General features: G+C 39.6%; 1 protein-coding gene across 4 annotated transcripts in view; it reads left to right on the top strand.

Moving 5' to 3' along the window:
- Nucleotides 1–15,529, top strand: part of HORMAD2 (HORMA domain containing 2) — a 51,252-nt gene that overhangs the window by 17,678 nt on the left and 18,045 nt on the right. For all 4 annotated transcript variants that reach the window (XM_079763082.1, XM_079763081.1, XM_079763084.1 and 1 more), the window contains 3 exons: nt 1,708–1,775; nt 4,976–5,127; nt 5,294–5,547. In XM_079763082.1, the coding sequence (XP_079619208.1) occupies nt 1,708–1,775; nt 4,976–5,127; nt 5,294–5,547 (474 nt within the window). The remainder of the gene's footprint in view (nt 1–1,707; nt 1,776–4,975; nt 5,128–5,293; nt 5,548–15,529) is intronic.

Consider the following 15,529-nt stretch of genomic DNA (forward strand, 5'->3'; position numbering starts at 1 on the left):
GATCTCAGAGAGCTGGTTTTGGCCTGATCCTTACATGCCAGGCTGAGGGACCCCACCTACCAGAGAGACACCCCCCCACAGGCCACCTTCTAGTTAATTTCCTTCCAATGTGCACGAATTCGTGCACTGGGGCACTAGTCTTATAATAAAGAAAAGTAACAAGAACATTGAGACTTTTTCTGATCAATCTAACATCCTCATTCCCACATTGCCAAGGAACAAATAGATAAATGAAGATTAGATTTTATGTTCTGACTTAAACTCATATCTTTTTCCTGTCTTTAATACCTTCTCCAGCTCTGTGGACACACTATAGTATATCTGGGCCAAATGTTTGCTTCAACTACTAGATAATTATTATATTTTAATTGAAGTATATCTCTCATGAGGAAATTTGCCCTTCTTTATTTCTAGCTTTTGTAACAATGAGGGGAGAGATAGCAATAGTACCTCGTTTTAAGTGCAGGATAAATAAAAACAAGACCTGAAATCATAGATCCTAGTTCCTTTTCTAATTTTTCCGGTTTTCCTGTTGCCATTCTAATCTCTGAATTACTGCAGTAGCCTCTTAATTGCTCTCATGGTTTCCACTTCTTTTCTTCTGCACTCTTAAAATAGCCAGGTGATCTTTAAAAATGTAAGTCACTCCCATATTTACAACCCTTCGCTGGACTTGGGTTCACTTATAATAAAATCTAAACCCCTTACGGTGACTGACAGGTTCCCAAACCTCCTCTACAACCTCATCTCCTGTACTCTCCTCCTTGCTCACTCATTGCCAGCCACTTGGCCTCCTCTCTGATGCTGGAAGAGGCTTTCTTTCTTACTTCCGAGCCTTTGTATTGCTGTTCCCTCTGCCTGGGACACCCCATCGTCCCCTCTTGTCACCCAAGACTCAGCTCAAACAGGGACCTTTTCTGTCATGTTCACCACGGTGACTCCAGTGCCTGACACAAAGGTCAGTAAATATCTGTTACATGAATAAATGGTTTCTCAGCCGATTCCACTGTCATTTATTTATGCTGGGTCACGTACTTGACTCTGTGCCTTAGTTTTTCCAGCTTTAAAATGGTAAACATAGCCCTCGCCGGTTTGGCTCAATGGATAGAATGTCAGCCCGCGAACTGAAGGGTCCTGGGTTTAATTCCATTAAAGGCCACTTACCTCCGTTTCAGGCTCAATCCCTGGCCCTGGTCGGGGCACGTGTGGGAGGCAACCAATGGATGTGTCTCTCTCACATCAATGTTTCTCTCTCTCTGTCTCTCCCCCTCACTTCCACTCTCTCTAAAAAAAAAATCAGGAGAAAAATCCTTATCTCTATATCTGCAAAGATTATTCCTGAATAATGTAATGCTGTGAAACAAACAGGTAAGTAGGAAGTACAGTAGATATGAAATGAAAATGTTCCTTATCTATTATCAGATAAGATTCTGGATTTTTTAAATTTATTTTTCAATTACAGTTTACATTTGATATTATTCTGTATTAGTTAGAGGTGGATAGTATAGTGGTTAGACAATCATATACTTTACAAAGTGTTCCCCCTGAAGTATATTTCCAGTCCCCACATGGTACCGTACATAGTTATTAGAATATTATTGACTACTTTTCCTATATTGTACTTCACATCCCCTTGACTATTTTGTAACTACCAAAGGATTTCTTTTTTAAAGTAATTTATTTCTCTATTCCCTTTGCTGTTTCTAGAAAGTGACTGAGATATACCAGTTCAAATTCAAATACACAAATGAAGGAATCACTATGGATTTTGACAGGTAGAATCTAATTGTTTAATGAACACGAGAAATAGATATGATTGTGGTAAACATAAGCCTCTTGAGGCCACAGATGGGCCTCATACTTCCTTTCTAACTCTCCCAATAACCCTACAAAGAACACCAGCACTGCTCTAAAGAGGGGTTGGATAATTGTTTAGATTTCCGATGGGAATAGGGGCTTCCTCTCTTCTTTCCTCTTTTTCTCATGGTGCTAGTAGGGTCTAAAGCAGTTACGCTGAGTGGTTAAGAGTTCCAATTCCTAAGGCAGAGGATCTAGCTTCGAACCCCAGCTCTGACTGTTCCTGGTTATATAACTTTGGACAAATTACTCAACCTCCCCAAATAATAGTATGCACATTGGAGTTGATAATAAATATCTACTTCATATGGTTGTTGTGATGATTAGTTATAATGCATATATCAAGCTGTGCCCAGGCCTGGCACATAATAAACACTCAGTAAATGGTACCTAGTGGTGGTGGTGGTGGTGATAGTGGTCGCTGAAGGCAATGGTGGTTGGTAGACAGCACAGCAGTAGGAATTATATGAATGAGGCCGTCTACGTGGTGTTGATTGAAGAGCTCCAAAGGCTCTCTTTCCACTAAACCAAAATGTCTCCATTGCTATGCCCAGATACCGGTCCTCTCTGCCCTCTGAGTCTGGGGTCGATGAAACCGCTGGACGATTTGCTTATAGACACAGTCATTGTCACTGCTGACCTCAGAATGTCACACAAAAATAACTTCCTATGTATGTCTTAGTATGGAAAAGACTGGGAAGCACTGTATTTTCCTAGCAAGTCTCAAATTTCAAGTTTTATATATATTAATAGGTTAAATAGCAAAGACAAGGACATTTGCTTCTGAAGGTCCTTAGTGCAGATGGAGATGTTTTATTAAAGAGCCACATTTATTTCCTTTATTTTCTTACCAGGAGCTTTTGGGTTCGGAAAGAGCCAAATTTTGCTGATGCGCTGGGATGGAAATGGAGGGGGTGGAAGATGGTGAAAAGCATGGGGTGTCAGAGGACTCCGTGCCAAGGGGATGAGTTTCCCTGAACGGAATGACTCTGAAGAGAAATGTGGCCTAATTCTCAATTTCTGTACTATTAGCTCTGTTTCATCATTTATTGCAAGTTTGAGGATTTCTCTCCAAGATTCACTTCCTTAATTATTTTCTCATTTGTAAGACTTACAGATGGCACTAGGATGTGAAGAGGAAGTAAGTTCTAGGAATGAGAATGAAAATATTAACCATCATTAGCTAACATTTGTATAGCACTTTACAGATTGTTCAGCACTTTTCATACATATTCTCTTACACAAAACAGTTGCCTTTATCCTCTAAAATTCAAATGTAAGAACTACTGACAACCAGAGAAACCTCTCTCTCTCTCTCACCCTCACACGAGGATATTTTTCCATTGCTTTTTAGAGAGAGTGGAAGAGAGAGGGAGAGGCAGAGAGAAATATCAATATGAGAGAAACATTGATTAGTTGCCTCTGGACCAGGTACTGGGCTGGGGAGGAGCCTGCAATCGAGGTATGTGCCCTTGACCAGAAATTGAACCCAGAACCCTTCAGTCTGCAGGCCAGCGCTCTATCCACTGAGCCAAACCAACTAGGGCAAGAAATTTCTTTTGTTATGAAGGCATGTATGTCAGGAGGTGAATGGTAAAACAAATGGTCAAATCTTTTAGCTACTAAGAAGGAGAGACGGTAATGCATATTACTGATTTCCTAGAAACCAAAGGTAGACATTTGTTTAAATAATCACCATATAAAATTACCTATCACCTCTTCCATGGTAAAGATAATTTCCCTTTTAAAAGAGTGCAGGGAAGTCTTGATTATGATTTTATGTGAATATGACGTATACTGAAGAATCCCATGAGCTAAATGGCTATCTCTGGTTACCTATTTCAAATTGGTTAAATCCTGGTAGACAAAACTGAAGGTTATTCGGAACTGAAACAGGAACAAATGTATTTACTTAACAATGTTTGTTTTAGGAATTCACACTGCCTCCAGTAGTTCAATTACTGAGGATTATTTTTCAGTATTGAGTGCTTCCTATGTGAGAGGCAGTATGCAAATATATTATAGTCATACTTCTTCCTGGAAACTACTCAAATGTGAAGTGAATTGGGGATGAAAATTCTTGGGAAAAAGAAGATGTTAGAATTGGAAAGTAATTTGTCCAACTTGTTCATTCATTCCTTAATTCAACAAATATTTATTGTGTACTTACTGTAGCTGGGCGCCAAGCTTAGTGCTGTGGAGAGGAAAGGTGTAGACACTCATAGTCTAGAAGGGGCCGTACAAACAGCTATAAACAAGGGTGAGGTACGGGATTGTCAGGGAAGACTTCCTTGACGAGGTGACCCATGGCTAGGTATTAAAGAACGAACTCGGGAGCCAGGAAGAGAAGTAGGAAAAGCACAGGAAAGCAAGGTGTAAATGCACGTGGATGAGATATAACTGGACAGTGACTGCAAAGGGAGGTGGGGTGAGGGCATGGCTGGTCATGAAAGGCATTGTACACCATTCTCCAATTTGATTGAAAGGTGATGGATGTAATAGAAGAATTTTAAGCAAGCGAGTGACCTGAGCAGAATTTTCTATTAGCAATATTATTCCAGTGGTGGTGTGGAAAATATTTTTCAGTATGGACAAGAAAAAAGCAGGAAGAATAGACATTATCATAATCCATGTAAGAGTGAGAAGGGGATACCTCTGAGAGATAACCAGATGATAGATGAGAGATAACCAATTTTATACTAGAAAAGGTGTAGAAATGTGTGTAAGCTTATCTCCTAAATGAGCTAACTGACCTAGCGTGTCCATGTGACTTGACTGAGGTCATTCAGCTAATAGCAGCAGAGCCAATATTAGATGTCAAGTCTCCTAATTCCAAATCCATTGTTCTCACTATTATAGCATGTGGTCATTTTTAAATCAAATTTTAAAAAATCAGGTCATATTTAAAATACCTTAAGGGAACTTGCTATAAAGAAATCCTTTGTATATACATTGTAAAAAATACAACCTCTCCTCTAATTTACATTCTAAAAGAAGTCTCAAGAGTGTCCTGATGTTTAATTTATTTTTATTTGATCTTATAGTAAAAAGTTTTGGTCAAGATATTTTTGATATTGTATATGATTGAAAAGTATGCTATTTTTTTATGTGGTTATAGCAGTAATACGAGCATTGAGAGTGGGACAAAGAAGGGACATATTAAGAAAGCCAGCATCCTCCTACTCCGTAAATTGTATATGCTGATGCAGAACCTTGGACCCCTTCCTAATGATGTTGTACTTACTATGAAACTCCACTACTACAATGCAGGTAGGTGGAGACCTCTGGTCAAATCCCGTCTGAAGTGCTGAAGTAATATTTTATGGGAAGAGAAGGATTTTTGCAAGCATCAGAAAACTATGTCTGTTGCTACACATGAAAGATTAACCTCATTTGTTCTGTGGAAACTCAGTTTTTCTCACTCTTTATTTTACAGTGACCCCAGATTATTACCAGCCCCCTGGTTTTAAACATGGGGTGAACTCACACGTCCTGCTGTTTGAGGGGGAGCCCGTAAACCTGCAAGTGGGAGTAGTCTCGACTGGCTTTCACAACATGAAACTAAAAGTCATCACGGAAGCCACCAGAGTGTGTGATTTGGAGGATAACCTCTTTCAAGAGAACAGCGTTTCCGAGATCGCCCAGCAGGCTCTAGACTGCGATGAGGAAGAAGAGGGGTGCAACAATCAAGTAAGGCAAAGCGTTAGGGAGCCTCCATGCTTCAGTTAAACACAGTGACACAGTTACTATACAGGTCATAGCCCAGTAACAGGGTCTCTGGAGTGTGCCAGGTATAAACACTGAGACAGTAACAGGGTCTCTGGAGTGTGCCAGGTATAAAAGCCGGGTAGTTTTGTTACAGTTTTTATACCTGGCACATTCCATTAGACCCTAACCTTAAGGAATGTTTATTCTTTTTTAAAAAATATGTTTATTGATTTCAAAGAGGAAGGGGGAGATAGAGAGAGAGAGAAAGAGAGAGAGAGAGAGAGAGAGAGGCGGGGGGGAAGAAACATCAATGATGAGAGAGAATCATCCATCGGCTGTCTCCTGCACACCCCCTACCGGGGATCGAGCTCGTAACCCAGGCATGTGCCCTTGGCCGGAATCGTACCTGAGCCCGCCCCACCCCCCCTCCTTGTCCCAGACCGCAGGCTGACTCTCTATCGACTGAGCCAACTAGGGTAAGGAGTGTTTATTCTAAAAAAAAAAAAAGTACTGTATTCAAAAAGGAAATATACTTTGTTATATAAAATTGTCCACAACTAGGAGGGGAAAAAGACTTTCCAATATATTTCTTTTATAAAAGACTAGAAGCCCGGTGCACGAAATTCGTGCACGGTGGGGGGTTGTCCCTCAGCCCAGCCTGTACCCTCTCCAATCTGGGACTCCTGGAGGGATGTCCAACTGCCCGTTTAGGCCCGATCCTGGTGGGATCGGGCCTAAACGGCCAGTCGGACATCCCTCTCACAATCCAGGACTGCTGGCTCCCAACTGCTTGCCTGCCTGCCTTCCTGATTGCCCCTAACTGCTTCTGCCTGCCAGCCTGATCACCCCCTAACCACTCTGCTGCCAGCCTGGTTGATGCTTAACTGCTCCCCTGCCAGCCTGTTTGCCCCCAACTTCCCTCCTCTGCCAGCCTGGTCACCCCTAACTGCCCTCTCCTGCAGGGTTGATCACCTCCAACTGCCCTCCCTTGCAGGCCTGGTCCCTCACAACTGCCCTCCCTTGCAGGCCGGGTGCCTCCCAACTGCCCTCTCCTGCTGGCCATCTTGTGGTGGCCATCTTGTGTCCACATGGGGGCAGGATCTTTGACCACATGGGGGCAGCTATATTGTGTGTTGCAGTGATGATCAATCTGTATATTACTCTTTTATTAGATAGGATAGAGGCCTGGTGCACAGGTGGGGGCCAGCTGGTTTGCCCTGAAGGGTGTCCCGGATCAGGGTGCGGGTTCCCTTGGGGTGTGGGGCGGCCTGAGCGAGGGGCCTGTGGTGGTTTGCAGGCCAGCCACGCCCCCTGGCAACGCAAGCGGAGGCCCTGGTATCTGAAATTTATTTACCTTCTACAATTGAAACTTTGTAGCCTGGGGCGGCAGCCATTTCTGGGGCAGTTAATTCACCTTCTACAATTGAAACTTTGTAGCCTTAAGCGGGTGAGCCCGGCCAGGGTGTGCGGAAAGCTTTGCTTCCCCTGTTGCCGCCGGCAACCCTGGCCTGCTCTCTCAAGCTCCATTCTGCCGACATTTGTTTGAATTTGTTTACCTTCTATAATTGAAACTTTGTAGCTTGAGTGGAGGCTTAAGCCTGCAACGGCTATGGAAAGCTTGGCTTGCTCTGTTACCTGGGAAACCTTGCTCTCTGTGGCTGTAGCCATCTTGGATTGGGGTTAATTTGCATACTCGCCCTGATTGGCTGGTGGGCGTGGCTTGGCTGGTGGGCGTGGCTTATGTAGCAGAGTGATGGTTAATTTGCATATTACCATTTTATTAGAGAGGATACCCATGAATTTAGAAAATTTTGGATTTTCTATCTTTCATTTATAAGTAATAAACATATTCAAAAAGAGTCCAGAGGCTTTGCTAGAAATAAATGATAGAGTTTTATTTAAGGGTCTTAGAATTTGCAAACTGAAAACAAAGCTAGGCAAAAACCCAGAAGTGTTCCAGAGAGAATCAGCAATCCACTGCCTCCTGCATGCCCCCTACTGGGGATCTAGCCCACAACCTGGGCATGTGCCCTGACCAGGAATCAAACCATGACCTCCTGGTTCATGGGTTTATGCTCAACCACTGAGCCACACCAGCCAGGCCCTTAACATTTTTTAATCCAAGTATAATATAAATACAGAAAATACATCATAATGATATAACTCAATAAATATTAACAAAATGAACATCAAGACTGATATAAAGGTGAGGCAAACAAAGTGAGAGTGAGTGTCTCCTTAAATTTTGCTCCCTAGGTATCCTGTTTGCCTCACCCTTGCCACAGCCCTATGGAGTAAACACGTTAAATCAGCACCTAGATTAAGAAACAAAATACAAGTAGCCCCCCAGAAAACCTAGTCTTATTTTGTAGTCATTGTTCCACTCAACAAAAATATCTCTATCCTGACTTCTTTTTTGTTGTTGTTAATCCTCACTCGATATTTTTCCATTGATTTTTGGAGAGTGAAAGGGAGAGGGAGAGAGAGAGAAACATCAATGTGAGAGAGACACGTTGATTGGTTGCCTCCCCAACATGGCCCAACCTGGGCCAGGGATCAAACCTGCAACTGAGGTATGTGCTCTTGGCCAGAATTGAACCCAGGACCCTTCAGTCCATGGGCCAATGCTCTATCCACTGAACCAAACCAGCTAGGGCTATCCTGACTTCTATTAGCATAGATTAGTTTCTCTTGTTTTTATTTTACAGATGTAGAATCATAGAGTATGAACCACTCAACATTATGTTGTGATATTTGTCCACAGTTTTGCATATTGTTATAGGGCATTCTCACTTTTCATCTAGTTCAGTGATGGCAAACCTATGACACGCGTGTCAGCACTGACGCGCGTAGCCATTTCTGATGACACGCGGCCGCATGCCGAGGATGAAACATTTGCTTCTCCTGAGGATGAAACATTTGCGACTAGAGTCTTGGAGTTAGTTTTTTCCCTCAAACTGACACACTACCCGAGTTATGCTCAGTTTTTTGGTGAAGTTTGACACACCAAGCTCAAAAGGTTGCCCATCACTGAAGTTGATGGGCATTTGTGTAATTTCCTATTTTTTTACTATTTATATAAAAGCCTAAGTGACCGTTTGATCAGTAGCTATGACGCGCACTGATCACCAGGGGACAGCCACTCTGCCTGGTAGGTTAGCTTGCTGCTGGGGTCCGGCCGATCTGGGTGACACTAGCCAGACACGCCCTGGAGCCCTCCCATGGTCTCTCCCCAGCCCCGATCGTGCACTGGTGGGGTCCCTCGGTCTGGCCTCCGCCCTCTCACAATCCGGGACCCCTTGGAGGATATCCATGGGCCAGGCCGAGGGACCCCACTGGTACACAAATCCATGCACTGGGCCTCTAGTTAGGAATAGTACTTCTCTGAACATTCTGCACATGTTTTTTAGTGAAATATGTACACATTTCTGGTAGGAATATAATTGCTAGGAGTAGAATTACAGGGTCAAAGGATATGTGTACATTTAGCCTTTAATAGGTACTACAAAACAATTTCCAAAGTGGTTGTGCCAATTCACACTTCCATCAGCAATATATGAGAGTTGTGGTTGCTCCACATCCTCACCAACTCTTGGCATTTTCCATCTTTTTCATTTTAACCATTCTGGTGGGTGTGTAGTAATATGTCATTGTGGTTTTAATGTGCATTTCCCTGCTGACTAATGAATTGAGCACCCTTTCATATGTTAATTGGCCATGTTGGATATCTTTTTTTGATGAAGTGTCTTTTCAGGGTTTGTCATTTTTTCTATTGAGTTCTATTGGGTTGTCTTGCATTCTTATTGATTTTTAGGAGGTCTGCTTATACATATCTATATATATAAAAGCCTAACATGCTAAGTGTCTGACCGTTCGACTGTTCGACGGGTCGCTATGATGCGCACTGACCACCAGGGGGCAGACACTCTGACTGGTAGGTTAGCTTGCTGCTGGGGTCTGGCCGATCTGAACTGGGTGAGATAGGCCAGACATGCCGTGTAGCCAACCTCCTGTGGTCCCTCCCCAGCCTCTAAAATATTTCTTCTAATTAATTTCCTTTCAATGTGCACGAATCCGTGCACCAGGCCTCTAAGATATATATATATATATATATATATATATATATATATATATATATATATATATATCATATTCTACATATAGGTCCTTTGTCAAATGCATGTATTGTAAATATCTCTTTAGTATTTCTTATAAGGCAGGCATTCAATTAATAAATTCTTTCAGGTTTCATTAATCTGGAAATGTTTTTATTTTATCTTTGTTTTTTAAAGATAGCTTTGCTCTCCCTGGCCAGTTTGGCTCAGTGGATAGAGTGTCAGCCCTCAGACTGAAGGGCACCTGTCTTGATTGCAGGCTCCATCCCTGGTCGGAGTGCATTCGGGAGGCAACCAATTGATAATGTCTCTCACATTGTTGTTTCTCTCTCTGTCTCTCTACTTCCCTTCTACTCTCTCTAAAAGTCAATGAAAAAAAATCCTTGGGTGAGGATTAACAACAACAATAAAAATTGAAGATAGATTTGCTTGATACAGGATTCTTATTTGACAGTTTTTCCTTGAACACTTTGAATATGTTATCCTACCGCCTAATTGGTCTCCATTGTTTCTGCTGAGAAGTCAGCTATTAGTCTTATAGGGTTCCCTTGTAAGTGATGAGTTGTTTTCTCTTGTTGCTTTTAAGATTTTCATCTTGTCTTTTTACTATGGTGTGTCTGTTTGTGGATCTCTTTGTATTTATCTTACTTGTAGTTCATTGAGCTTCCTGGATGTAAAGGTTAATGTTTTCAATAAATTTGGGATGGTTTTAGTCCTTGTTTATTTAAATATTTCTTTCTCTCCTTCTGGTTCTTCCATTATGTGTGTGTTGGTGTGTTCCCTATTTCTTTGAGGGTCTTGTCATTTTTCTTCATTCTCTTTCTCTCTGGTTTTTGGATTGCATAATCTCTATTAATCTGTCTTCAAATTTGCTAATCTTTCTTCTGTCAATTCAAATCTACTGCTGAAGCTTTCTAGTAAAATTTTTATTTCAGTTATTGCACCTTTAGTTCCAGAATTTCCACTTGGTACTTTTTATAATTTGCATCTCTTTATTGGTATTCTCTATTGGGTGTGACATTGTCATACCTTCCTTTGTTTCTTTAAAGATGATTTTCCTTAAATCTTTGGTCATGGATATGATGTATACTCTGAAGCCTTTGTGTGTTAACTTTGATATCTGGTTGCTCTCACAGGCATTATGTGTTATCTGCTTATTTTTATAGTGTATGGGTCATACCTTCCTATTTCTTTGCATACCTTGTAATATTTTTGTTGGAAACTTGACATTTTATATCAAATATTATAGCAACTATGGTTATGGTTCTTTTCTCACCTCTCGGGCTTGTTATTGTTAATATTTCTTTGTTTATTTGTTTAGTGAGTGGCTGATTATTTTAGTGAAATCTACTTTTCCCCTGTAGTATTAAGCCTCTGAAGTTGCTACTCAGGTAGTGCAGCCTTGGATATGCACACAGTCATTTTGGGATGATGATGATTTTATCAGGGCTTTCTTTGACTGTCTCTTTCCATGACCACACCCAGCTGTTAAATTAAACTAATTGCTGGTGATTGTTTTCAACAGTGTTCCAGGCATGAATTTCTCTAGAGACTAGTCCAATCAAATTTGTGCTCCTTGAAGGGATGGTTCCTTAGGTTAGTGTTTGAGATTTGTTCTGTCCTCATGAGGGCTCCTCCCAGCTGCTTCTATTCCTGATTATCTCTTGCAAACTAGCCAAACTATAGTTTAGACCATACGTATCTCCAATGAATCTACCAATAACCTCTCAAATTTTTCAATACAACCTTCATTGTATTTGAGAGTGCCCCTTGCCTTGAATTTCTTTCATGCTCTGTTGCAAATAAGTCACTTTCCTTGGGGAAAGTTTAGGAGTGATCTCTTTGATGTCCCACTTCTACCCCCTGGTAAAATCTCTAAGCTATAGCCCCAGAGCTGGGGGTGGGGACAATGGCAAGCATCTCTCAGAGTAAAATTTCTGATTTAGGAACTGAGTATTAGCTATTGAGGAACATTAGCTTCCGGTCTTTTCTGCTTGATTTTCCCAGCACGGAACCACTGTCTTATAAACCAGGGAAAGAGTGATGGGTGCCTTCCCACTCTCCGAAGTACTTCACCCAAAGTAGAGCATTAGTCTCATCTTGGGGGCTGGGTGGAAGATGGAAACCCATAATTCCTGGCCATATGACATAGAATTTATCCTCAGCAATAGATAGCTAGGGCCAGCATGAGAAATGCTGACGTCTGTCCCTCTCATAAATATAGCCTTCTTAATGTGAGTTGGGGGAGAGGGAGCTGGGAGTTCTTGGCTACACCAGTCTGGAGTTGAGTGGAGTGGAATCTCACAGAGCCAGGAGAATGGAGGGAGTGATTTTGGTTCAAATACTACAGATTTTTGTTGTTCTTGCCAAATTTTTGTAATTTTTTTTTTTTTGCATAGAGTTTTCCTCATTTGCTGTATTTCCTTGGGACCATTTCAGAGACTTTACGGTTTTAAAAATAGTTTTCACCAGTTTTTTCTGGGAAACAGGTCTATGAAACTCCTCAGACTGATGTGCTGTAAGTTTATCTTTTATACAACATTCTTGCAAAGCAAAACTATAGGGAAAGAAAATAGATCAGTAGGTTTCAGGGCTGAGTGTGAGGTTTGACTACAAAGGGGCATAGGGAGTTTTTGGGGTTGATGAAATATATATATATATATATATATATATATATATATATATATACATATATGTAATATATACATATATATGCATGTGTGTGTATACATTTGTCAGAACTGTATACTAAAAATTAGGATTATTTTTTACTGTGTGTAAGTTATACTTAAGTAAAACAAATGGGATAAGGCTGTGCTCAAGGATTTAAATAAAAACATGAATGAATATAATAATGAGATAAATAGAAAGTTTTAAAAATTGGGGGGGGGCGTGGAGGCAAATAGACTATAGAACTTAACATACTATATCTGAAATTTTAAAGTATTATTAGATGGGATTAGCAGCAGATTAGAAGCTATAAAAATAGATCACTGAACTTGTAGAGCAATAGAAAATATCCAAATTGAACTATCAATCATTTTGACATTATTACCCTAATAAAACAATCCAAAAACTACCGAATACATATTCTTTCCAAGTGTTTGTAGAACACTCACCAAGTTAGAACATATTCTGGTCATAAAACAAGTTTCAGTAAATCTGAAACCAAAAGGAGAATATTAAGAATATCAATAAAATTGGTCAATCTCTAGCTAGACTGGTTGAGAAATTAAGAGAGAAGACACAATTGCCAATATCAGGCATGGGAAATAGGATATTGCCACAAATTCCACAGACATTAAGAACAAAATAAAGGACTATTGTGAAAACTGTATTTTGATAAGTTTGACAACTTAGTTGAAATAGACACTTTCCTTGAAAGACAAAAATTAGCAAACTGACATTTGTAGAAATAAATAAATTTAATAATCCTATATTGGTTAAAGGAATTGAATTTATAACAAATCCTTCACATAAAGGAAGCTCCAGGAAAGATGGTTTCACTGGTGAAATTTATCAAACAAGGAAGAAGTAAGGCTAATTTTAAACAAACTCTTTAAGAATATAGAAGAGAAGACTTCACAGCTCATTTTATGAGGCTAGTATTATCCTGATACTAAAACCAGACAAAAACATTATAAGAAAAGAAAACTATGGACCAACCAATATCCCTGATAACTGTAAATGCAAATGTCCTTAATAAAATATTAGCAAATCGATCCAGCAATATATGGAAAGGATAATACATGACTAGATGGGCGTTATTGCAGGCATACAAGGTTGGTTTAAGATTTAAAAATCAATCAGTGTAACTCACCATATTGCTAGAAGAAAGGAGGAAAAGCACACGATTACCTCCAAAGATGCAAAAAAAGTATTTGACAAAGTTCAACATCCATTTATAATTTTAAAAAAAGAGACTTCTAGAAAACAAGGAATAGAAGGAAAATTTTCTCAACATTATAAAAGACATTTACAAAGAACCTGAAGAGAGCATCATACTTAATGGTAAAAGACTAAACACTTATAGCTAAACAGGATATCAATTCTTCCCACTTTGATTCAACATTATTCTAGAGGTCCTGGTCAGTGAATTAAGGTAAGAATAAGAAACATAAGGCATACAGATTGGAAAGAAAGACATAAAACTAAATTTCTTTGGAATTGAAATGATTGTGTTAAAGAAAATTCTAAGAATCTACAAGAAAGATGCTCCCAGGATTAATACATAAACTTAACAAGTTCTGGGATACAGGATCAATATATAAAAACTTACTGTATATCTCTATATGACCAATGAACAATTGGAAAATGAAATTTAAGACGGTTAATGTCATTAGTCATCGGGGACATGCAAATTAAAACCAAAGTGAGATGCACATTTACTAGAATGCCTAAAAATTAATATGACAATACCAAGGATGTTGTCAAGGATGTAAAGCTTTTGAAATTTTTAAACATTGCTGGTTGGTATGTAAAATGGTACAACCAATTTTGGAGAACATTTTATGAATTTCCTAGCAAGTTTAACATACACTTATCATATGGTACAGCAGTTTCTCTCTAAGTTATTTACCCAAGAAATATGAAAACATGTAATCACAAAAAGATATATACACAAATGTTCACAGCAGTTTTATTCATAATAGTTCCAAACTGGAAACAAGCAAATTGTGGTATCTTTGTGCAATGAATAATTATCTATAATAATAAAAGTGTAATATGCTAATTAGATGGGACGTCCTTCTGGACAACCTTCCAGATGAAGCCAGTGCTGCAAGGGAAGCCTGGGTCCTGGGTGCCAGAGGGAAGCCGGCAGCCGGGGAAAGGAAGGCCTACTAGTACTCTTGCATGAATTTCATGCATCGGGCCTCTAGTTAGCATTAAAAAGGAACAACCAATACATGCAAAACTGAATGAATCTTTAAAAGTCAGAAAAAAAGACAAGAGCACATCTGTATGATTTCATTTACATGAAAATCTAGAAGCAAAACTAATCTAAAATAATAGGAAACAAATTGGTGTTTGGATGGGGTGGGGATTAGATGGGGATTTACTGCAAAGAGACATAAGGAAATTTTGGGGTGGTGAAATGTTGTCTGTCTTGATTGTGGTGATTACAAGTATATACAGGTTGTCCCAAAAAATGTATACACATGTTAATAGCTGATAACTCTTACATTTTGAAAATGAAATGTATTTTAATAAACACTGCCTTTATAATTATTCAAAATATATATACATTTTGGAGAGCACCCTGTATATACTTATGAAAGCTTATAGAAATGTACACTTCAAATAGATGCAATAGTATGTAAATTTTGCCTCATTACAGTTGCATTTCAAAAAGCAGTGACCCACAATGTTAATTATTAAAGCCCTATGTCTAATTGTCCCAAATTGGAAACAACCTAAATGTCACTCAGTGAAGGATTGGTTGAGTAAATTTTGGTAGACCAATAACATGAAGCGCTATGGAGCCATTCAGAATATATTAGCGATTCCCGGCTGGTGTGGCTTAGTTAGTTGAGTGTCGTCTTGTGCACCAAAGGGCACATACCCAGGTTGTAGGTGTGACCTCCGGTCAGGGTGTGTGCAGGAGACACCACTGTTTTTCTCTCGCATTGATGTTTCTCTCTCTCTCCCTTCCTCTCAAATCAATAAAAAATATTTTTGTAAAAAAGAATATATTAGAGAAATAAAGTTAGTGCTATTGAGAAAATATCTGTACTTATTTGGCAAATGAGGATAAAATAAAATAAGCCACCTAATAGCCTCCCAGTTTATAATTTGGGTTATGTCAATAACTTGTGCTTATATTTTTATAACTATATAATTCTGTATAG

This window comes from Cnephaeus nilssonii (genome assembly GCF_951640355.1).
Source record: "Cnephaeus nilssonii genome assembly, chromosome: 22".
Lineage (NCBI taxonomy): Eukaryota > Metazoa > Chordata > Mammalia > Chiroptera > Vespertilionidae > Cnephaeus > Cnephaeus nilssonii.